Raw genomic sequence first — 25004 nt, 5'->3', positions numbered from 1 at the left:
ATTCACCTCTCACTGACAACAGCCTATTTTTAGGCTTATGCCTGCGCCCGTCAAAGCGCATCCGTCCGCGTTTCTCGGCTCAGCGCCCGTCCTTGTCGCAGCACACACAGGTGTGCCCCCGCACACCCCTCAGCATCCCCGCCCGCTCCGTGCCCGCTCCCGCCTCGCAGCCCCACGTGACCCCGGCCAAAGTCCGCCCGCCGGCGCCGCAGCCCCACGTACGCGCCCACGTTCGGCAGAGCGGCGCGCCTCAGCGCCCGGTGCGTGACTGAGGGAGCGCGGGAGCGGCGCGCGGCTGTTGGGGCGGCCGGGCCCGCACGTCAGCGCGCCGCGCGGGGAGGGCGGGCGGCGGCGGCGCCGTTAAAGGCCGGAGGCGGCGGCGCGGCGCGTAGCGGGGGCCGGGCTCGGCGGGGGGCGGGCGCGGCAGAGCTGAGGCGACGGCCGCGGTTAGCAGCAGCACCATGTCGGGCACCCGGGCGTCCAACGACCGCAGCGGCCACCCCGGAGCGGGGCTGAAGCGGGCGCGCAGCGAGCCGGGCGGTAACAAAGTGACGGTGGTGCTTGGGGCGCAGTGGGGGGACGAAGGCAAGGGGAAGGTGGTGGACCTGCTGGCCACCGACTCGGACATCGTGTGCCGCTGCCAGGTGGGTGGCTCTGCCCGCCGCTCCCCCGTGCGCTCCTCACCCTTGGATCCCCTCTGCTTTCCCCACCGCTCCTCTCCGCCCGTTCCCCCGTGCCGCACCGCTTCCAGCTGTCGTTTCGCTTCCTCGCCCGTTCGCACACCCCCCCGTCCCCTCACCCTCAGCGTGGTGGGGTGAGCAGCGCCGTGCCCCTCTCTTCCCCCCTCCCCCACCCCCTCGCTCCCACCGCCGGCGCATGGAAATGCCACTCGGAAAGAAAAAGCCCGGCTCTATAAATAAAAACAGCTGACCCTCGGCGATAAGCGACACAAGATCCCCCGCTGCTGCCCGCGGGAGTGTCGAGTGGCGGCCGCGCCCCGGGGACCCGGGTTCGAGGCGCCTCTCGGACCGTTCCTCGCGGCGCTGGGAAGCGCCGTGGCCGCGGGGTCGGTGTTCCCGGCGCCTTGTTTTCCTGGTTGTTTAAGCTGTGTAGTGCGAGGCGGTGAGGGTTTCGGCGTGTCTTACCGCAGGGGTTTTGGGGAGGGGGAAGTTGTGTGCAAAACGACTGTGGGAGTTGGTTCTAAGGTGGAGCCCACGTGAGTAAAATGGGGGAAAAAAAGTTCTGCGGAAGTGTGAGGTTTAAACAGCTTGAAAGCAAGGAACGTATAGCACTTTATATGTATACAGGACAAATGTTTATAACTGTGTATAAACAGTTAAACCGTTTATAAATTTATTTTGTAACTATGCATATTCCACGTGTTATGTGTACGTATAATCATAGAATCATTAACATTGAAAAGATCGGTAAGATCATCTAGTCCAACCATCAGCTGTTGACTGTTACCACTCTGGACTGTGTCACATCTGCCCTTTCCTTGGAACATCTCCGGGGACTGTGACTCCACCACTCCCTGGGCGGTCTGTGCCAGTGCATTACCAGTCTGCCTGAGAAGGAATTTTCCCTAATTTCCAACCTCAAACTGAACAGAATTTAAGTCCGTTACCTCTTGTCCTATTGCTGTAACCTTGCAGTGGAGGCTGACCCCCAGTTTGCCAAACCTCCTTTCAGGTTATTGTAGAGAATGACAAGATCTCCCCTGAGCCTCCTTCAGGCTGAATAACCCCGGGTCCTTCAGCTGTTTCCCATAAGACTTGAGTTCCAGACCCTTCACAGCTTTGTTGCCCTTCTTTGGACATGCTCCGTAACACAAGGAATCTTAAAACCCTAATCCTAGTCACTTAACACAAGCCCAGTTAGAGGTGAAGGCAATCAGTAATAATTGCAGTAACTTCTTAAAAGAAGGCTTTCAGACATGGATCATGAACTGTGCTACCCCATCCCTGGAGGTGCTCAAGGCCAGGTTGGATGGGGCCCTGGCAGCCTGATCTGGTATGGGGCAGCCTGCCCACAGCAGAGATTTGAAACTGTGTAGGCATTAAGGTTCCTTCCAAGTCATTGTGTGGTTCTAGCATATTGGTTGATAGAGCTGCTGATGCTTATAACCGTCACATTAAAGATTTTGGTAAACTGTGTGAATTAATAAACCATCATCTTAGTTCAGTTCAGTTGCTGTGTACTGTGAAGTTTATTGTTTCAGAATAGATTATTGCTAGTGAGAAGTTGCATGTCCTTGGGGTCATCATCTCAGATTTGAGGCTATTTCTCTAATTAAGCATATTGTGCAAATAAATTCTGCCACGTGTGTTAAATATTTTAAAGGTAGAAGAAGTATTATCAGTGGGATTGTAGAGCTCCCAAAGTCCTGAATCACTTTGAGGAGATGTTTCCCTGTCCTCTTCAGAATTTAGCTAGTGAATATGTATTAGCAGGACTATAATTTCCTACTGCTTTTTTTGTTGTTGTTCCCTTTATTAAGTTGTTATTGTTGCTATGAGTTTAAATACAGGTCCCTCAACAGCTCTGGGAAGGAAACAGTTTAGAAGTTAGAGCTGAGAAACATTTCCTGTAGGCCAGTCATGTGTTCATCATTATTAGTGCAAGAAGTCACATGGGTTCCCTGTAGACAATCATCAGTGTGATGCCCTGAGGTTGCTTTCAAGATGGATTTTTGCTTTCAAGATGGATTCTCTGTCCATCCAGAGAGCTGATAGAAGCACAAGCATGACTCCAGGTGCAGCTGCAGAACAGCTGGGAGGACTCAATACATGTGTGCCACAAGGGTTAGTGTGCTAACAGTAGGCTGGATGGCTTAATATGCTGCAGGGCACGTCTAGATCCACTTTGTGCTGCATGCTGATGAGACCTGGATATATATTATACATCTCACACTATAGAGGATATTTTTTTAAATGTTCTATTTTAATATTTGATGCTTTCAAAGTTGGTCATGCAAGTAGATAACTGCCTATGACTTTAAGGTTTATTAAGGATAGTTGTGTATGTAAGCATTTGAGCAGCACTAATTAGTGTTCACTCAGTGGGGTAATGGTTAACTTGTAGGAGTCATCAATTTGAGAGGGATTTATTAGTGGCTCCTACTGACATAGAAACACCTCAGCATTTGGACCAGAATCTTGATCATTTCCTATTCCTCCTGGAAACAGAAGAGCATTTCAGTAGATTGCTTAAATAAGGCATGGTGAAGATCTTCTGAAGTCTTCTAGAGGCTTCAGAATATGTTTCTTCAGGAAATGTTTGTGTTTTAGAATATGATGATTCACTGGGCTCTTTCCTGATGTCCTGTCTGCTTCATGTTTTGAGGCAGTGATTTGAACAGAGTGTTTTAGTCCTTAGTGAAATGAAAGTAGGAAGATTAAAAAGTGAATAACCAAAAGGGGGATGTTTGTATTTCTGCATTGTTTAGAATGCCTCAACAGCGTAATTTTTCTTTACATACTATTTGATCTAACACTTTAAAAAAAGCTTTTTTTTTTAATTATTTTTTTCCTTCCTGGATAGAATTGATGTTCAGGGCCAAATGAGAGTTCAAAGATCTTTCTCAGAATAGTATTTCCCTAATAGTTCTACTGAAGGAAGTCAAATTCTGATTAAACTCTTTCAAGTATTTTTAACTTGTTACTTTAATGAAGAAAATGTTTTGTATATATGTATATGCATATATAGGTATATGAGAACAGGGAGTCAGTCCTTCACAGGCATAAGTGAAACTTGGAAATTGTGTTAAATAAAGAAAATGCCATCTTTAATTGTCCTTAGCTTTCAGAATTGGATTTTACATAGATAGAAGATTCTCAATTTGGTCATGATGTTTCAGCTCAGTATTTATACTGCTTATAGTCCAAGTACAAACAGGTTTTGGTGCACAGCTTACTTCATCTTTAATATAAGTGACAATAAAATGTTTGACTTAATCTAAATAGGTTTAATTTCACCTATCTTACTCAAAGCATTCTTTGACTGAAGAACAGATCTGTGATTACCACAGATTATGCTGAGCAAAGCTTCCTACAAGGTGCTTTCATAAAAAGACCAGATATTTGGGTGTGTATTTAAAAAAATAAAAGAAAAAAGGAAAGAAAACAGCAGAAAAGATATTAAAGATATTTGAGTAAACAAATAGTAGGGGGTAGTTTATGGGTGTTAAGGAACTGAGTAGGTTTCAATGGACGTATGTCCATTGAAATGGACGTATGTCCGCGTGGGTTTTTTTTTTTTTTTTAAACTCTAAATGCACTACATGATGTTATGATGTGGAATACCAGTACCAAAAATCATAAAACCATGACAAGGTAAGTAATGAAGAATATTGAAAATGCTCTTCCTCTGAATGACTTTTTCAGCAGGTGGAGGCATTCAGAAACAGGACAGTGATGGGGCTGATATTTACTCCTTACTGTGACCTCCTGGTGCACAGAGATGTCACATCATGCCATGTGATGCTTTAAATCCCAGGTATATTTTCAGAGACAGGTGCGGTGAAGTTCACCTGAAAATGTTTTGTTCTGATGTTTCTTTAGAAATAGGTTCTGTTCATTGTTTAAAGCTTTCATCTGTAGGAATATAAGTCAAAAAAAAGGGATTTCACTGTTTTCCCTATTCTTTTTTTCTGCATAGAAACAAGAAGTCCTAAATGAACGTTTAACAGTTTCTATACATCTAATTGCATTACCAAAGAGAAATTTGGCATTGTTCAAAACATGCCTTCAGATGGTGATTTCCCAGAATGATTGAGGTTGGAAAGGATCTCCTTGGGATCATCCAGTCCAAACCCCTTGCTACAGGCAGAGTCAGCGGGAGCACGTTGCCCAGGGTCACACCAATACAGGTTTTGACCATCTCCAGAAAGGAGACTCCATCACCTCTCTGGGCAGCCTGTTCTGGTGCTGTCTCCCAAACAGTGAGGAAGTTTTTCCTCGTATGCTGATTAAACTTCCTATGCTCCAGTTTAGACCCATTAGCTAGAAAACACAGAAAACGCCACAGAAAAGTGTGACCCCATCCTGCTGATACCTCCCCTTAAGGTTTTTGTGCATGCTAATAGGATCCCCTCTCAGTCTTCTCCAAGCTGAGCAGGCCCCGATTTCTTCAACAACCCTATGTCAGAAGCTTTTGGTGTGGCTGCCCCCGAGACTAGAGCTTGGGGGCAGATTTCCTACATTGTTTTTTGGGTTTTTTTAAGTTGGATAATTTCACAGAACTGGTTTAGACCATGACCAAGCAAACAGTTGACTGTCACAGCTGTGGATCTACGGGTCCGGAGGCATCACTCAAATTAGATCTGCTCCCAGAAAAACAGTACATTGAACTGCTGTGATAAGGTCACAGTTAACTGAAGGCAACCAGTCGACCGTGCAGTTGTAGCTGTTTCCTTGAGGAAGCTGAAATTATGCAAGAAACATTTGTAATAAACACTTTTCACTGAACATATTTACTGCATGGGACTGTGTGGATATGAATGGAAAAGGAAATAGCTTGCATTGTCATAAAAAGTCATGCAGTGCATTTTGTGTCTTCGCCAAAAACAGTAAAAACTCATGAGATGCTTTTGTTTTTATAACAAAGATGTGTGCCAGGAATGTCTGAGTTCCCTCTGTAATGGCAAGTAAACAGTTCTACCTTTCCTGGTGAAGTTTTTATGGGCAATGAATAGTCTTTCAGCAGAATGCTTGCAAGCATTGGGGCAAAGCACTCCATAAACAATTCCATAAAAGCTTGAAGGGGAGGAAAGAGAAAGCAGTTTTCCAAAAGCTCCATCTGAAAGACAGAAAAAATGCTGCTGGTAAATATTTAGTGGAGACCCTATGATAATAATCGTGATCCATAGAGGATTTGTTCTCAGTTGATGAACAGAGTAGTGGGATACAAATGCACATTTTTCCTTCATTTCTTGCCAAGTGAATGTTGCCTGATAGTAAGTTTCCTTATTTCCTTGTTCTGGTGATGAATGTAAATACCGTGCGTGCTAGAAATGGCACTTTGCGGAACACAAAGGAATGGGCAAATGCTCAAATAATGAAAACCGAACACGACAGAAACACCAGACAATGAGTTTTTTCAGTGGTTTATGTTTGTGGCAGGAATGCTTCCTCTCTTTCTCTGTTGAGCTGCTGACGGAGGGCAAAACAGCCACATGCCCTGACTATCCCCATTGATCCTGGGCTGCTGGAATGGTTTGCATCAGGGTATAAATTAGGTCAGCTTTATGTGATGAATGCAAGCGGTTGCAGGGCTCGTTGTCTGCTGTTTTCCTCTGTGTTTGTGTGCGTGTATTGTGTTGCTCTCCTTTAGGTGAGGTTAAACCATGATATTTAGCATAAATTCTTCGAGGAGGATAAAGCAGCACGCGGAGAGTTGAATCTCTTGATCAACCAGTGCTTAATGATATTCAGAAAAGAAATTGATCTTGGAGACTTGGGAGTGACTGCAGAACTATTGTTTTTTATTTTGGTAATGTTTGTGAAGGTTGACTGGCCCGTTTACAGGCACACATACATTTACAGTAAAGAAGTCAACCCTTCAAAGCTTGACATTCTTTTGTAGCAAACTGTCATTTATAAGTAGTATAATCCAAATCCTGTATTTCATTTTACTGACGCTTGATTACCTGCTACATGCTATCAGTTTAGGATTTAGAACAACGTGATGACACGGCTATTTTAAACGAGCCGCTCCTCTGGGTAGCAGCAAGATCATCTCAGGACCACCAGGATTATAAATACTGATGAGAAGGTCAGGTTTAATGTTTCCAAATCTCCATAAGAAAGCTAGCTTAATTTCCAATCCCTTCATAAGACCTGATAAATTTATTATCCTCTACAAGCATCAAAGAAAACAGCTGAAAATTAAGATGAAATGACATCTGTTTCATTTCATTCCTTTTGTAAGTCACTAGCTGTCGATAACTTGTTTACAGATATAAGGAAAGTTATGTTCATATTCTTGGATCGTGTTACTTCCCACGGGGACATGACTACACTTCTTCAAGAGAGAAGTAAAGATCAGCAGACGTGTCTAGATTGTTTGTGTTCCTTTATTTTAGGATTCTGCTAACAGGAGACAGAATACTTTTTCCACTGATGATTTCAATCAGTATACCTTGAGAAAACCATTTCCTTTACAGCTTCTGCTGGAGTTGTTTGTTTTGTTGTAGTGGTCTGTTATGGTTTGTTTACTTGGTTTTCATGGTTTGACAACAATTTCATTTAGGTTAGAAAATACTTAAAGGTCAAACATATCTTGTTTCTCTGCACCAACTGTTTTTCCAAGCAGAGTTGAGTTAGACTTGGGTTTTCCAATTGCATTTTTCATATAGTTAGGAAGACCAAGGTCTCTGCAGAAGTTGGGGCAAGTCTTTATTAGTAACAAAGGAAAAATACAACATTACTGGTGCAAAATATGATATGAGCTTCAGTTTCAGATACTTAGGTTAGAAATATTTCATATATTTCTAAAAGGTCAGAAGTTTTATTCAGTGCTCTCGGGGATGTTTCTGTCTGTGATCATACTAATGCTCTCATTTAGGAGCTGCTTCCAAGGGAACTCGGGGGTTTCTCAGGGTCACTGCTGTAATTGGGAGGGTGTAATTCTGTGCATTTCTTTAATTTTGAGTCATCAAGGAGGAGTGCCACAGCAGGAGAATGCTTGAAGACATAGAGGGATCAGATTTAGCTGCTTTATACAGCTTTGTTGTTACTTCAAACTGTTCTGCAGACATCTTTGGGGGGAAGAGCAGGGCAGCCTTGGTTTGACTGATGATACTCAGTGTAAGGAGGGGAATACGTGCACCTCCAGCTCCTTCTCACTGCTGTAGTTTTAAAAACAGAATCCTTGCTCCCTAGTAGAGCTGGGACACTTAGAGAAGGAGATAGTGAGGAATCACATCTACTTCCAGATGCAGACATCACAGGCTCTTGGTTTGTAGTAGGCATTCCAATTCATGGATTATAAATTCATGGATTGGAGTGCCAGAAGGGATCATTTTGTAATGCTGCCCAACTACCAACTAAGAGCACGGTATTCCAGTAGCAGTTACACCACTGCCAAAAGGAAAGGCAGTACAGTCTCTCTGCTCCTACCTGCTATTCCCATTTATACACAAAAGGATTGCATTAGACATGGCAGCCAATGGACCAGAACTGTTTTCAGGCACTTCCACCTGGTTTCGAGCATAGGTATCTCCCATCCAAGATTTCTCTTGCATGCTGGCTGCCTGGCAAGAGCATTTGAGCATCAGGACACATTCCATCCCTATTTGAATGTGTGCTGTGAATCTAGGTGCAAGCAAAGAGTTCCTGCTGCAGGTACTAAGCAGCCTCACAACTGCATTATGGTTCTGAATGGAAATAATGTTTCCATCTCGGGATACCTCAGCTTTCCAGAAGAGAGGAGCCTTGAAATGGCTGAGCTCTTTGGAAGGTAAATTTATTTCTTAATTTTTATTGTAAGTGCTACCAGAATTGATGAAGACTGTATGTTCTCTTCTGCCAGTTTGTTCATAATAATCATTATTCTACCTTAAAGATATTATTTGTGCCAGCATGTGATTGTTAACACTGGTAGGACATGAAAGCTTCTTGATTTGTTGTATTGATGAAGTGGTTTTGCTCACATACTGTAGAGTAGTAATCGAAGTATGTCACTTCTGTACAAGCATACAATGTCCCAAGTAGGTTGGCAATAAAAAGCTTGGAAAAGTTTGGTTTTTTTTAATAAACCAATGCAGTGAAAAAGAGATTATATATTTGCTAGTTACCTTAAGCTCCTTTGGCTCCTTGTGGTACTGGGACATTATGTACCTTTATGCTTTGATTATTAGAAGTCTGCCTAGTGTGTTTCCTGATGCTCCTGAAAGAAGTGTTACAGTTCTTTCCTTATCTTACATCAGAGTTGGGTTCCAGCTGGCAATGGTAGGCATTTTAGGTTGCAGAGTTTAAACCACATTGCTGATGGTCTTCAGGATTTTAGAAGAAAGGAGGTAGAACTAAAAGCAGCATGAGGAAACAAAGCATTCCTTAGCAAAATGCACTGAAGTAATGTGTATTTTAATGCTGTTAATAAAGCCTCAACTTAGAGGGTTTTCAAAGTTAATAAAAACAGATTTTTAAGCATGAAAGCAGGTGCTTTCATAAGACTGCAGGCTGCAGGTGACTTCAGTGAAAGTTATTTTTTCCTTGACACTTGCTTTAAATGTGGAGGCCTTTAACACCGACCAAGTACTGTTTAAAATGTGCATTTATCAGCTCTGAAATACAGCTGATAAGAACATCAGCTGTGGCTATGCCATCAAAAAGAGTTGATGAGTGTAGGCAGTGCTTGCAAAGGAAGGGTTTTTGAGCAGGGTCTGGAGAAGGTCTTCCTGAATGGTATTCAAGTCTTCTTATAACTGCTGTCATTGTTTGGCATGCTGAGCACTTTATAGTTCCCAAATCTCACTTTATTGCTGATGTTTGTTGCTGTAGTTGAAGGAAGCTTGAAGTGGATGCTAATGTTGCAGATGTTGCTGCCATCCCAAGCTGTAGTCGTAATTTTTTGAAGCTTTGGCAGCTCCCTTAGTGTCTCCTTGGGAATAGAGCTTCCCACACCAGAGTAGCTGAATGGGATTGTGATGAATTAGGAAAGTGCTGGTTTTGAAGGCATGTCTTGGAATTCTTCATTTATATTATCTATCCAGAGAGGCTGAAAGTGGCTTCAAAGATTTGGCAATTACAGCCTACATTGTATCTGCTGATGTTTTTGTGCTTCAAGCAGGCTTTATATATGCAGGCTCTCAGAGCTGACTGATAAAGGAGTTAAAATTAATGTCCCTTCTTAAACATCTGCTTCAGAAAAACAGCATTTATTTGGGCATCAGTTGTTCGGGAAACTTGGTAACTTGGTAGCAAAATTAAACACTATGCTTATTAAAAAAAAATAGACCTTTAATTAAGTCTTCGTTGTTTTAGTTCGGATCAGTGCACGCTCCTGATTTATTCACCTCTTCCCAACTTTTGGTTGTCTCATCACCCTCCTCTAAAGCTTTTTGAAAAAAATCAGTTTCTTGAGAAAATCCAAACTCCACTCTCAGGTCTGGCAGATGATCACTGAAGTCAGAATTAGAGTGGACTCCGTGAAGTTGTGGTGGTGGTGTGAAGTGGGATGATCATCCTTTGACCAGGATACTGTGTGAAGCTGCAAAGATGACACATTCCCAACTTGACAGCAGCATCTGCTTTGCGGGTGGGAAAAGTGCTTCCATTCAAAAGGAGATACTAGAGCTGTAGTCTTAACCCCCAGAGATCTGGCTGAACACAGGAGGTGCCCCAAAATTGTGGATTTGTGTTGGTGTGTCAGAGATGGGACACTGTGGGTACTAGTTAAATCCAGTTTTGTTCACTGTCACTCTTGCTGTGTGTCCCATTTCTGCCTCGAGTCCATTCATGGTGTAGTTCCACTTCCCAAACCTACACAGACCTGCTGAAATCTCTTGGTCTCATAGTGGTCCTTTCTGAGCCATTTTCCACAGTACCACAGTATTTCCAGTCACTGTACGGTGGAGAAAATTATGGCCATTCATGCAAATAAATGAAGATTATATTATCATGTTATTTGCCGAGTGAAGCTACGGGACAGTTAACCCATTGTTTCTTTCTGTTACAGGGTGGGAACAACGCAGGTCATACTGTGGTTGTCGATGGGAAAGAATATGATTTCCACCTGTTCCCTAGTGGCATTATTAATCCAAAGGCAATTTCTTTTATCGGTAAGATCAATTTGGAACTTGTTTTAACCAGTAGTACTGCTGGGTGGGTAGCTGCAACCGTAGTTTATGGTAGCAAGCAAAGAAAAGCAGAGGTGACTGTTCGTAGAATTTGTCTTAGCTCCATCTGTTTGACTTTTTCTTGTTTACATTATAAACTCAAAGCTCTTAGACGAATGTTGTATTTCACTGTAATGACATTAGATGCAAACAGTGTTATGGAAGGTTTGCTTGCTGCCATTAAACTTACATTCAAGTGATAGGCAAGTTGAAACCTTAGACTTGTCCAAAATTATGATCCCTTTCCTGCTTATTCCTTTGTCAAACAGTCAAGAGTTTTAACTAAGTTATCCTAAATTTAGGCAGAGATAAGACCGTTGCAGATATTTCTGATGTTCCCAAGAAGGAAGCAGCAGCTGTTTCCAGCCCACTAAATCATTAATCCACATCTCATCAGTTCTGTTCTGTTCTGCTTGTGGATTTTGAATTGTAGCTCAGTAGTAGGGAGAAGGCATTGGTCGTGCATTACAGCTCTGGTTGGATCTGAGTTTAATATAAATAGGTGAATGCTGAAGAAAACGTAAATGCTGTCACACATACTTGCCAGTGTTGTGAGGCAGCAGACTCCATTGAGCTTTCATCGGAGAACAATTGAGACTAAATTCCTGGTGCAAAGTCCATCACGAACAAAAGAAAGAATCTGCTTAACTCAGCTGGCTTTGCAGCAGGCCGTGTGCTCACATCTGCAATAAGCAAATGGTTCTGTCTGATTTCAGCAGACTTACGGCTGCTTATCCGACGTGCAGATTTATCCTCAAAAATCTCAAGATGACATAGAGAGAAATGTGAGAAACCTTGTCTTCCTTTTTAAATAAAATTTCAGACAGAAATACATGTTTCACACCCTAAGAAAGACTGCTTTAATTCTTGCTTTAACATAAATCATTTATTTTCCCAAAGGTAATGGAGTGGTTATACATTTACCAGGCCTGTTTGAGGAAGCTGAAAAGAATGAGAAGAAAGGTTTGTATTATTTCCTTATGCTGGCAGCTAGCTCGAAGGGATTTTTAAGCCTTGGTTTATTCAGTGCAGGAACAGTCTGAATTTTAAGTAACGAGGAGGACAGTATTAAAAATGCTGAATTGCATTGAAGTCTTAAGACAGATTTTTCAAAAGTAATTTTTCGTGGGATCTCTTGCATTGTTACGCCTTCTAGAACTGTATCAGCTAGAAAATTAAATCCATACTAAAATGAGAAAGGTGTCAGTAAGAAGCACTTACTGAAAACATCTCTTATAGAACAGAAGTGAATATCAAATTTCAATTTTTTCTACAGTATTTTTGAGAAACTATATGAAAAGAAAAGAGAAACTCAAATCTCAAAGTGTGACTGATCAGAGCGTCTGGAGTCCTCCTTTCTAAACAAGAAAGTTGAACTTTATTTTTTATTTTTCTGAACAGGTTTAAAAGATTGGGAGAAAAGACTGATTATATCAGATAGAGCACATATAGGTAAGTGTTACTTGAGGGATGGAGAAGACTCAAATCAATGCTTAACTGATGGTGTTGAACTAATTATCACTCTACAGTGCAGTCATCTATTGGATCTAATATTTCTTTTCTATATAGCGTACCTGCTGAAGAATGATGCTTTACTTTTTTTCACTGCCTTTGAGCACTACTAGCTCTCTTTTCACATGAGAGGTTCTTAGACTTGTGCTAATAACAAACACACTTAGTTTTTAAATTATAGATGTTCGTGACTTAAAGAAGAATGTTTTTCTCCTTTGGTCTTTTGGTTTTCCATTGCAGTGTTTGACTTTCACCAGGCAGTAGATGGGCTCCAGGAAGTACAACGTCAAGCCCAAGAAGGAAAAAAGTAAGTCTCTTCAGCAGTTTCATTTCAGTAATAATTATGCAACTTTGAAAAAGTTAACATGATGTTGGAAAACAGAAATGCAATGTATCTGTAAGGAGCCTTGCTGATGTTTAATTCTGACCCTGTTTATTTTAATGTACAAATGCTAAATTGGGATAATACCGAGGATATGAATTCTTCATCATTCTATTTTCCTGTTCTCTGCAACACATAAAGGCGCTTTGAAATCCCTAACAAATCCTTAAATCTTATTTGTGTTGAAGTGTTGCTTCCTCTCCCCTTACACATCAGAATAGTAATGATTTTTTGATTCGAGTTGGAAGTGTTGACAGGATTAGGTTACATGCTGATAATTGTTTATTGTATATTCAGTTAAACTTCATGGAAATAAATCTCTATTTTAATTTTAATGGTACACATTAACGCAGTACGTAGTTATTTGTACTTCATCAGTCTGTTTTTAGAAGGAAAATTTATATGGTCGCACGATTATTCTGTCAGTTAGTCTCCTATTAATCTTCAGAAACAAACAGAGATCCCAGTAACAGTTTTTCAGAAACGCACATGGAAATAGTCACACGGGTAGGACAGCAGTTCATTTTTATGCTCAGTGAGGTGAACTCTCCAGCAGGAGTTCACAAGGACGTACCTTTGGCTGTAGCTTTACCCCAACAGACTCAGCACTGGATTCAAAGCCATAGGAGACCTGTTTAATAGCTCACAAAACTGGTTGTTTACAACTACGGGCAGTGCTGCAGCTATGAAAACATGAAGATTTTGTTTGTTTTGTTTTCTGTAAGAGTCGTAAGTACAACAAGATAGTAACCATAATTGCTATGGAAAATACGTATATACACACATACTCTGGCTCAGGTTGTTTCAGTCAGACTTAATACTCTACTGCATACTGTGAATATTAGCAGTATTATCCAAGTCCACTGAAGCATGAAATTTGCTATATAGTTACTGTTGTGGAACACGAGTGCTTATTTTTCTTGTCTCAGAACTCCTGCTCAGCATGTAGCATAGCAGAGAGCAGTAACGAACTGCTTGGCGTGAGGTGCATTTTTGCACATTAATACACATCTGGGGGCTTCTTTTCTATTAGTATTGGCACGACGAAGAAAGGGATTGGACCAACGTACTCTTCCAAAGCTGCACGAACAGGTCTTCGAATTTGTGACCTCCTTTCTGACTTTGATGAATTTTCTTCAAGGTACAGCTGGTTTCATTTCTAAATATTATGTTCAAGAGTGATGTATGTTGGCTGGCGGGTTTATTTTTAAGGAGATGTTTTTGAAAGTGTCTCTGGTCTGAATTTTGTATATAAATTATCCAGAAGAAAACTGGGAAGAATGTGCCTGTATTTCCTTTACTTCAAACCTGTGTCATTTAATATCTAGGTATATACAATAGGAAATGTGCTGTTTGAGATATTAAAGTTCTGTGTATTTTCTTTATGTAGCTGTCGGTGTATGCAGTGTATAATGTAAGCTCACATCTTGCCAAAGGTTCTCTGAAGAGTAACTCAGAGTGTTCATAGATATGATTTAAATATTTTGCAGATTTAAAAATCTGGCACAACAATACAAGTCAATGTTTCCAACACTGGAAATAGACATAGAGGGACAACTGAAAAAGCTAAAGGTAAGGAAGTAACTCTGATTTGCAATAGAATATTCTTCTTATGAGCATTACATACATTTTGTAATTGATAATTATTTTTCTCATTAAAAAAATCAGTTGTGTTAAAACAATCAAGAGAATTCAGAGTTGCACTTGCAGTTAATAGTCTCATTCCAGCCAGACCTAGGCTACTTCAGTTCTTACTGAGGAATTCCTTGTGGAAGTTGTGATTTAACATCCAGGTTTCACTCATAAAAGACATTTTTCTTCTAAATTTAGAAGATTGCCTGGTAAAATCCTTTCAAATAAGGAAGAAAAGATTACATAAAACCTCAAATCTTTCTTAAATTTTGCATGGTACTTGTTCAGAGCAAACGCTCTATCTTTAAAGGTATCTTCTTAGTATTCATGAGAAGTGTCTTGGTTTCTTTCTTGTGTTTGTTTTTCCTCTGGAGCTCACATTGTTTCTAAGACTTAGTCTCATCTGTATATTCCTCAGTGTGTCTAGGCTATAGGCCATCAACAAAATGAGGTAAGTTTGCCTTATCTCTGTGAATAGAAATGCTGCAGAAATTATGGCATTCCAGTGCCATAACGAATTGTGCACTCTCAGCAGGTCAGTGTATTGTTTTTAATGCAATGTAAGCTAACTGTTGTGTCTTTTCCAGATAAAATGCAGCTAGTGAAGCTGGTGTACTAGGATTTATCTGAATGTTTTGTTCTTCAAAAGTGATCACCATTCTTCTTCTAGCAATTCAGCTACTGTTGTTTGGGAAGGCTGATGTTTGCACTCACATTTGCAGGGATATGCTGAAAAAATAAGACCCATGGTTCGAGATGGCGTATATTTTATGTATGAAGCTCTTCATGGCTCCCCAAAGAAGATTCTTGTTGAAGGAGCCAATGCGGCGTTACTTGATATTGACTTTGGTATGTTAAACTGTAAACTTGAGTTAAGTCCTAAGATACATGTTTTATTTTTATTTGTATTTATAATTGCTATGGAAAGAAGAGGAAAATAGAGGCAGCAAAGAAAAGGGAAAGATCTCCCCAAAATAAAGTACAGTAAGGCAGAGCTTGTATCATTAGCAGGACTGATTAAGCACTCAGGGTTTAAATACGGATTATTTATTTATTACTAAAGTTTATTCCAGTGGGGGTGAAATTTCAGTTTTATATATTTTTTTCTTTACCACTTTAGAATGTTTTTGCCATGCAGGCTAGGCACCCATTGGGGTGCTGCTGGAAGTAATTCCTCTGCAGTGGAAAGAGGATTAAACCGGAGAAGATAACTTATAAGCTTAACTTCTTCAGTTATCTCTGCTCTGCTCTATTACCAAAAGTCTGATTAAACCACTTAACTCTTCATGAGGATGAAACAAAGAACTGCAGAGAGGCTGCAATCCAAAGTCACAGCGTAACAATCATGAGTAACCTCTGAAAGTTTAGAAAAGGTTCAGCAGATACTCAGAACTGCTTGTGTAAGGCGCTGGAAATGTCACAGTGTGACCTTTATGTGAGTCTCTGGATGCTGCAGAAATACTTTGTGATACGTAGGACAATGAAAAAAGCTTTACACAGTGACAGCATCCTTTAATAGATCAAGTGTCTGATGGAAGTAATACTGAGATGCTTTAAATTCCTCCCTTGTGAGCAATCCTCAGTGAAAGTTACGAAGGGTGAATGCAGGAAAACTTGCACACTGAAACAGGTCATGCATGCTTGATAAAGCAGCATATTTTTTTATTTGGCTGTGTGAAATCATTGATCAGTAACAGTATGCTTGTACAGCGTGCCAGGAGTTCGGTGCTTGAGTGGAAAGAGCCTTTCATTTGTTGGGAGGTAGGGGTTTAGAAATCTGAATGTGTATCATTCACTAGAGGAGGTAGCAATTGGAGTAGAAGAACTGAATTTGTTCTCTTAAAGGGGGCAAGCAGTAAGGAGAGCTTGCCTTCTTTAACTGCTATTTCAGGTCAGCTTTGAAGCCAAACAAACGTAGGAAAACTTCCTTTCAGCTCATAAAGAAGTTCCTTCTTTTCTTTCTGTCACTGCTGAAATAGAGCTGTGCTGTTTGTTTTTCTGACAGGCACATACCCTTTTGTGACTTCATCAAACTGCACTGTAGGTGGTGTATGCACTGGACTCGGTGTTCCTCCCCAGCACGTTGGTGATGTGTATGGTGTTGTGAAGGCATATACTACACGGGTGGGAATCGGAGCCTTCCCCACTGAGCAGATTAATGTAGGTTTAATATTACAAAATTCAATATACATGGTCCCCAAGCAACAAGTTCGAGGGGTAAGGGTATACTACAAATAAATAAGCACTGTAACAGAGCCAGGGTGTTGCACTCATGAAGTCGGAGGAGTTACGTGATAAACTTCAGGCACTTTTCTTCAGAGGAAATACATACAGGTGTGATGCTGTTAGGTGACAGCAATGGTTCTTCTGTAATAAATGATGTCAAAAACAGATGTCATCATTTTACGTGATCTGGGTGCTTTCCAGTGGCAAGAGTGTGTTGTACACAAGCTGTTGGCACATCTCAAGAAGTTTAAATTACAAGATACAACTTGTATGCTTAACAGCCTTTGTTCCATATGATTTACTGAGAAACTGTGGTGTGCGCATCAGTTGATCATGCACAAATTGATCAGAAAAAAGAGGGGGAGAGCTTTTGGTTCTTTGAAAATGTTTTCTGATTTCTTGATAATGAAAATACAATATTTCAGGATATTGATTATGAGCTATGCACATAGCACTCTCCAGTTCAGTGATCTGATTGTGATTTGAAGCTGTATTCACTAAAATCCGTTCTCTAATGGCTGCAGATGAATTGGTGATATCCTTTAGTTTTATGGGTCTTAAGTGTAAAGCTTTATGTTCATTTATTCCAACAAAAAAAACCATAAAATTGTCAATACCAAAGGGAGCAGTTGCAATTCTCATGCTGTGGTCAGACCTAGGAGCCCGCAGCACAGTCATGATGTTTGTTATCCTACACGTCACACAAGCATTGTTCTGCCCCAAGCATGTACAATCTTGCATCTGAAAACAATAGATGCCAGGAGACCAAATGAAGGAAGTAAATGCTAACTCTTAGAAGAAAAGAGAGACATATTTAATGTTATTTTGCAAATGCTAGTGATTGAGATGTCAGAACCTTGTGCGTGAGGGGCTTTACTCTCTGAGTCTTATGTAAGACAGCTGAATTTTTTTGTACAGAAGAGCTTTGAAAATAAACAACTGCATTCTCCTTGCTATTTTATGTACTTGTTTATGTTCTGTTTTCTTGTTGGCTTTACCATCAGACTTCTTCTGTCTTACTTTAGGAAATTGGAGATCTTTTACAGTCCCGTGGCCACGAGTGGGGAGTAACTACAGGCAGAAAGAGGCGCTGTGGCTGGTTAGATCTTGTCATTTTGAAATATGCTCATATGATCAACGGATTCACTGCGTAAGCATCACAGATTTTGCGCTACATTTGGAAGTGATTATTTTGTGCTTCGCAGAATAAATATGTAGGTAACATTAATATAAGTCAGTAAAGTGTTACATTTTAAGCAATTAAGTAATTCACAGTGGGCAACTGAAAATTGTATACAATAATTAAGGTGGGCAATTAAGAATTGTCTTCATGCTGATAATCATCTCATCTCCTTAGACTTCTTGCAGTGATTTTACACCATTGTATAAGTGATTTTTTTTCTTCATAAATATTTTCACTTTGTTTACATCAGGTGACCAGTGTGTAGTTTGGGTCAATATACCAGTTAGTTTGCACACGAATTGTTCTAGTGTCCCTTGATCCAGTGCTTTCCATCTGTCTTAGCTGGAAGCCAATGGTTTGGGGCTTTCATTGGCTGTAGTGGATCAGAGTTGGAGGAGCACTTCTGCACATGCTACTTCTGAAAGCAGACTAAGTAGGATCACACAAAGTGTACAGCAACTGGCACAGCTCAGACAGGTTCGTTTATCTAGAAAAACATAGCCCAATATTGTATCGTAAATGCTGCTTTTAATGGTCTGAGCTTTCATTTTAATTGGGGGTGAATGTTTCAAAAGTTGTTTTATAATTGAAAATATACTTCAACACTTTTAAGGAACTAGTCAAGACTGTGAAGCCATTAGGCTAGTTTGTCTAATGCTGTAACTGTGTAAGATGCCAGTAATTTAACAATACAATCCTTTTTTTCAGAAAGCTGCAAAAGTTTCATAACACTTGTGTTTTTATAAGGTGTAGATTTTGCATTCAGGTAATACAGGCAAATTATTCATATATACATAAACTTGGCTGTGGGCATTTTGATTTCTTAGAAAGCAACTCAACTGGTGTTGTTTATGCCAGTAGTGTTGGGATGGAACAATATTTAGAATGATCTCTGATCATTAATTTATCAGAAGGGCTTTTAAAATATGTTTTTTCTTTGCTTGGTTTTATAGTTTGCTTTCTATTGAAACAGCTCTTGTTAATGTGGAAATAATTATAAGGAAAGCATTTCATTTCCTTCCATTCCAGTTCTGTACAATTCTCACATTTCCTTCAACAGAAACATTTCATCTCTGTTGACTTTTGACAGTTAAAACACAGGGGAGATAAAAACAGCAGCTGAAGAACTGGCTCTGTTTCTTCTTTCCCAAAAGGTCTTCTCATGCAGTCGTTGCATTCATCATGCATTTATTGAGCACATACAGCATGGACTGTATGTGCATATAGCTGACCAAATCCTTATTTGTTCATGAACTTACCAATCAAGGTCTGGCAGAGAATTTGTCTAGTTTTAAAATGCAGTTTGATTCTGATTAGTGATTGCTTTATTTTTCCTCAAGGTTCCATTTTTGGTTTTCAGTGTTTTAATTTAAAAGGTGAAGAAAGTTCAGTAAACTGATGACACTGATAGCTCAGTAGGAGTACTGAATGTCAGGCTGACAGCTTCCCTGCTGTACTGTAGAAACCAGCTTATTTTTGTGAAGTTGTTTCTAAATAGTAAATAAAGTTGTCTTACAGTTGTAGTAAATAAGGAGGAAAAAGAGAACTGCTAGTGGTAATGTGAAGTAGCACACCAACATACACACTCAGACTAAGTGCAGTAAGTTTCACTTTGCACTGTCAGTTTGCATTTCAATGCACTGAGCACTGTGCACCTGCACGAGCAGCCAAGCGTTTGGAAATGTGTCCTAGTAACTCAGTCACATATTCATCCCAGAGGCATGAATTCAGTAACAGTGTTCATAGTTTAATATGTTTGTGCATTTCTGCTATTGAATTGCTTGAGTTGGATTTCTGAATAGAGAACTAGTGGAAAAGAACTAGCATAAAAGGGGGAGGAGATTGAAGAGGAAAATGATAAGGATTGATCACGTGTGTGACTCTGACCAATGTTGTTCTGTGCAGCTTGGCATTAACAAAGCTGGATATTCTTGATGTCCTTGATGAGATTAAAATTGGTGTTGCTTACAAATTGGGTGGAAAAAGAATCCCGTATTTTCCAGGTATGTTGTTGAAGGTATATTTTCATTTTTTGTATGTGTTGGGAGAGACTGTTTTTTTTTTTTTTTTAATCAGGCTTAGTTTCTTTTTTACTGGGTCTTTTGTGGGAGTTTTACTACGTGCAAATCTGAACCAGAAAAGGGAACTACTGTAAACTGTAAATTTCATTCCTAAAAAATACTGCTGTAGGTTTCTGACAACAGCAAGTACATTCAAAGGTTTTGCCAAGGAAACTGAATGGCTGGATCCTTGAATCAGTTACCTTCCTAAGTACCACAAATGAATTGAAATTAAGAATAAATGAATTACCCAGTCAGCAGACATACTTTGTAATTTTTTTTCCCCATTTATCAGATTTTTAAATGCTAACAGAAATTCCTGGTCAGAAACCATAGGGGTGTTCTTTTAAGGTGGAACAGCTAAATTCAACTGTGATTAAAAACTGCTCTCCTGCAGCTAATCAGGAGATACTACAGAAGGTGGAAGTGGAGTATGAAACAATGCCTGGGTGGAAGACTGACACAACTGGTGCACGAAAATGGGAGGACCTTCCGCCCAAGGCCCAGAATTACATTCGATGTGTGGAAAACCACGTTGGAGTGCCAGGTACGTCTTAGGCAGATGCAGCTGTGACAGAAGCTTTGTAGAAGTGCTCGCTTCTTTAGCTGGGGATCGGCCTGATTTGGGCAGGAGACAATGGAAGCGTCTGTGGTTGGGTTGGTGATGGTAAACTTTGCCAAGAAGCTGCAAAAGGTGGTATTCTGCTCCGTGCTTCAGTCTGATGTCCTCTCCTAACTAATCTCTTCCTTTCACTTCCTGCACTGCATCTCTGTTTTGAACATAGATTTCTCTCATTTGTTTGTTTTTTAACCCTCTTCCACACTTCTCCAGCCAAAGGGTAATGGATACATGGCTGTTTAAACCAATTCTTCCACTTAGAAAATTGAGAATCTTAGCATGGTCAATGTCTGAAGGTTAATCAGTCTACTTTTCTTTGAACTGCTGGAGATCTAGAGGTGCTAGGGGCTAGGAGTGGCACGAATGCTGGAAGGAAATTTTTGCCACAGCAAACTTGAGAAGCTAGCATGTGAGCTGTTGTTTTCCATAAAGCTCATCAGAGGTCACCTGTAAGGGTTTAAGCTGTATGCAACTGTGGCAATACCAGCGTTTTTCATAGGAATTGTCTTATAGGAGAGCTTAGTAGATAGCATGAGCGTGGTCATAGACACAGGTGTGGGTGGGGGGGTATGTAAATAAAGCTCTCCTTGTTTTGTTTCTCTCGCTGTCAGTGTGAAGGCGTGGGGCCTTGGTGGAGTTGGTAGCTGAAGGAGGCATACCTCATGATTTGCATAGAATCCATGGGCAGTAAAAAGTGGAATGATTCTGATGTATTATTTAGGGTGGCTGCTCCCACTGGATAATGTTCTTAATTGCAGTCTTGTATTTGACAGTGTCCTGATACTCTTCATAGCCTGACAGAGCTTTTGCTTTCTATAGGCATTTAACTAGGCATCCAATTACTGAAGATAATGGGAGTTAAACCTACAATAAAAGTATTTGACCTTCTGATAGGCCTTCCATTGGCTATGCTTTGTGTTTATGATACAGTTTTGTGCTTTCATATGTCAGTATATTGCGCTGTGGTTTGGTAATGCAGCAGGGGTAAAGTGATCTTGGATAGTAAAACTTCCTAGTAGTGCATTTCAGCATGGAGCTGGCTAATTTGTTTTGAAGCATAGTAAAACACTGCAACTCAGTAATTCTTTACTAATAGATACATATTTTTTCCTCCCTAGTTAAATGGGTCGGAGTTGGAAAATCAAGAGAGTCAATGATCCAGCTATTTTAAGGAAAGGACGAAGTTCAGTGATCCAAAGCACAATTCAGTGTTCTCTTGCTCCTTACTATTTCCTCTTAAAATGGAGATACTATTGAAAACCAACATGTTCCTCTAGGAATTGAATAGAAACAAAATACCTATTCTGTATTGTAACAGTTTATTTATCTTATATGTCTTGGTAATTTGAGTGTAAAATCTATTTGGTGGCCATCATCAGAAGGAAAAATCAAAGAAGTGTGTAAAAAATAAGGAAAAAAATCTCTATATTTTTTTTAAATTGAGACATTACCATTTGAAAGTATTTTACATCAACATAGAGTTATATCTTCTTGATGAAACTGCTATTAAGCTTTTTCCAGTGATTACTGGGTGACTTTAAAGTTCTGAAGATTGGAATGTTTTCTTCCACTTCAAGTGTTACAATGTCTATGACTTTGGGCTGGCAGCGACAAGACATATACTATGTATTTGGAGTGGTAGGACAGTACAGATTTTTGGACTGTAAAACTAAATCAGGTGTTTTTGGCTGAGCAAAGCAAACACAGTTATCTGTAATCTTGGTATGACTATTTTTATAGCCCACTGAAATGAATGAAGAGAAGCTAAAATATTTTTTTTGACACAGAGCCTATTCTAGTAACTGAACTAACATCTGCACAGGGGCCAAACTGGAGAAAGTTGTCATGTCTAGTAACTCTGTTACATACTATGTGTACCAGCAGGCAATCCTTGAAGAGACTGGCGGGTATGCAGCCTTTATTTTAGGCAGTAGGGGAGGAGTGAATGACGGTGGAGAGTCCTCGGGGTGTAAAACACACAGGGAGGCTGCAGCCAAGACAGCGTGCAGAGTTTTAATGAACCTGAGATGCTTCTTCCTGCTCGTGCAGTGATTGTGATTTCCAGAGTTTTACTGTAGCTGTCTTTTGAGGAACCTGGGACGTGCAGCTCTGTGTGGCACAGTTGCTTCCACAGCTCCAGCGTTTCCAAGAATAAATCAATGCATGACTTAACGATGACTGCTGTGGCATTTACACCCCTCATACATTTTGACCTTCCTCTGCAAAATGTAATACCTAATTATAGAAGGGGATGATATGTGGCAGCCAGGGTTGTGACATGTAGAAGCCCACAGAGAGGTCCCCAGAACCTTCAGGAACACACTTGGATTTCTTAGTGGGTGTTCTGACTTTTAATGGTTACACAGCAGGAGCTCTCAAAAAAGGCCAACCTCTTGTAGAGGAAGAATACACTAGAAGCCAAGTTACTCCGTAACTGAAATTTTCAGAATGGGTGTTCTTTTCTATGTATGTCTCAGAGAGCTATAACAATATTTTTATGTCACTCCCAGAGGCTGTGGAAAATGGCATCACAGCCTCAGCAATGCCATTGTGCAGTGTGTGAAAATACCCCTTTTCTGAGATACTAACTAAAAGGATACAAATAGGATAACATTCTTTGCATTGGAGAATTCACAGCCAAAAGCTGTGAACCCTGAATTCAAACAGAGCTCTTCTACTGGTCTTTGGAAAGTCATTTAATTTCCCTGTTACTGTTTTGCAATTTGTACACTGCCAAGTAGTAAAAGTTCCTCACCTGTTTTACAGTGTTTTGGCTCAAATCAGTGTTGTGGCTCAAATCTCCAGTCCTCCTTCTAGCATAGATGAGAAAGCTCTACCTTTCATGTTTATGAGACTTAAAATGAAAGAGATTTCTGATCTTATTTAATGTTCACAAAGCACTTCTGAAAGGTGCTTGGTAAGTGCTAATTAGTACAAGCACTGTGAAATGTGCCTCGTTTATATGAGGTAATTCAAGCATAAAGGTTTTTGGAGATATAGTAATAGTTCTGTTTTCACATAGCCTAACCACGTGACATTTGCCTACTGAATTAACCTGACCTATTCATTTTTCTTGGTCTCATCTTCATGGGTGCATTTTTTTTAGGGATGGCCACTGTATTTAAGCTTCAGTTGATTTATAGACTAAGTCTGCAATGACTGCAAGCCACTCTATGTACTGAATAACTGGATTAAATGATCAGCTCTGAGTGATGTATTTGGCATATTAAAAATGAGGATTTATAGCTTAATTTTCACAGGATTACTGTCTCCTGTTCACCTAATCTTTCATTTTCTGCTTTTTTTTTTTCCATTAAGTGTCTATTAGATCCACATTGCTTGTATTTGCTTTCAAGGATTTATTGAAAACCCAGTGATGTTGTCAATGGACTTGATACCAGACAATTATCCCGTGACTTACTTTGTTACAATAAAGTAGTACTGTGCATTTCATTTCACAGCATGGATTTTCTGAAATGAAATCTACTCCTGTTGAATTTTACTTCCTTTGTCATTTCAATGTGAATACATTCTGGTTTTTATCAAAAAGCTCTTTGATCTATTGAGTGACGTAAGGGTTGATGAGAACGTTTAAATGTAAATTTGCATTCATTTTGGCTGTTTCCCATTATTTTATGGATTGCATTGTTTGGAATTTGATTTTAATAAGAGTCACTGAGATGAACTTGGGCTCTTCTTCCTCCCCAGCCAAATGCAATAATAATGTGTGAAATTGGTTGATGCGTCATCTTTGGTGTCGTGGTGGAAGACTATGGGTAAATGTCTGCCAAAGCAACATAATTTGTTGTAAAAACTATAGTCTAGTTTTTAAAAAGTAGCAATTACCGATTCACTCGTGCACAATGATGTGTTTGACACACGTACTCACACTTCTCCTCGATAACATGGCCTTCATAGTCAGATGCGTGCTACCTAATACATGCAGTATAGGATTTTGAAGCTTTTGTAATTTTTACTTTGGCTGTATATGGTCTTACAGTTCTGGCATGATGCACTTTATAAAAGGAAAGAAAACCAAGCATTTCCGTAGTAATGTGCAATCTATGCTCACATCTTTCCCTCTATGCAGATATTTCAAATGAATTTTGGATCTACACCTGTTATTTTGTCCTGAAAAACACATTAAAATGAATTTAAAGTAGCAGTGCTTGCTCCCTATTTCTTTCTCTTTTTCTCAGCGAAGTGCACTTCGTACAAAAACTTCTCTTAATGTTACGTGGATGTGAAAGACTAACTGGCAGTATTTCTGAAAGAATTGGTATTTTCTTTCATTCTCTGAGTAAAAGTTCCTTTGGCCTATTTAATGTATTCTGTAAACTTTATATCAGACTCCTGTTTACAAACTTGAGTGGCAGTCCACCTTTATGAATGTGGAGTCAGGGTTAGACACCTTTACTTAGCTCACATGGAGGAGGAATGACTTTACAGTGAAGCAAAACATTTCCTTTGTGGATTTCCTAATTGATATTAAAAAAAAGTTTTGTTCACCAACAGTTGGCTTGGAATAACTACAGTAATCTCCACATAAC

General features: G+C 40.1%; 1 protein-coding gene across 1 annotated transcript; it reads left to right on the top strand.

Moving 5' to 3' along the window:
* Positions 1-377: 377 nt before the first annotated feature.
* ADSS1 (adenylosuccinate synthase 1) lies at positions 378-21870 on the top strand. Its single transcript, XM_065749492.1, has 13 exons — positions 378-644; positions 10681-10783; positions 11741-11803; positions 12242-12292; positions 12593-12659; positions 13768-13875; positions 14225-14306; positions 15089-15215; positions 16372-16526; positions 17618-17742; positions 19681-19778; positions 20233-20382; positions 21573-21870. Exons 1-13 carry the CDS (start codon positions 462-464, stop codon positions 21623-21625), a joined length of 1365 nt encoding a protein of 454 aa, XP_065605564.1. The 5' UTR covers positions 378-461; the 3' UTR covers positions 21626-21870.
* Positions 21871-25004: the final 3134 nt, after the last annotated feature.

Source organism: Cyrtonyx montezumae, unplaced genomic scaffold, assembly GCF_038088225.1.
Source record: "Cyrtonyx montezumae isolate F1298 unplaced genomic scaffold, pur_monq_1.0 scaffold_10, whole genome shotgun sequence".
NCBI classification, from domain to species: domain Eukaryota; kingdom Metazoa; phylum Chordata; class Aves; order Galliformes; family Odontophoridae; genus Cyrtonyx; species Cyrtonyx montezumae.
Note: the sequence above shows the minus strand (reverse complement) of the source record. Positions and strands in the feature narration are given on the sequence as shown.

Coding starts and splice junctions, on each gene's coding strand:
- ADSS1 (XM_065749492.1), top strand. CDS start 462: ATGTCGGGCACCCGGGCGTCCAACGACCGCAGCGGCCACCCCGGAGCG. Junction 15,216..16,371: donor GTTACTTGATATTGACTTTG/GTATGTTAAACT, acceptor TTTTTCTGACAG/GCACATACCCTTTTGTGACT. Junction 19,779..20,232: donor AAGAATCCCGTATTTTCCAG/GTATGTTGTTGA, acceptor GCTCTCCTGCAG/CTAATCAGGAGATACTACAG.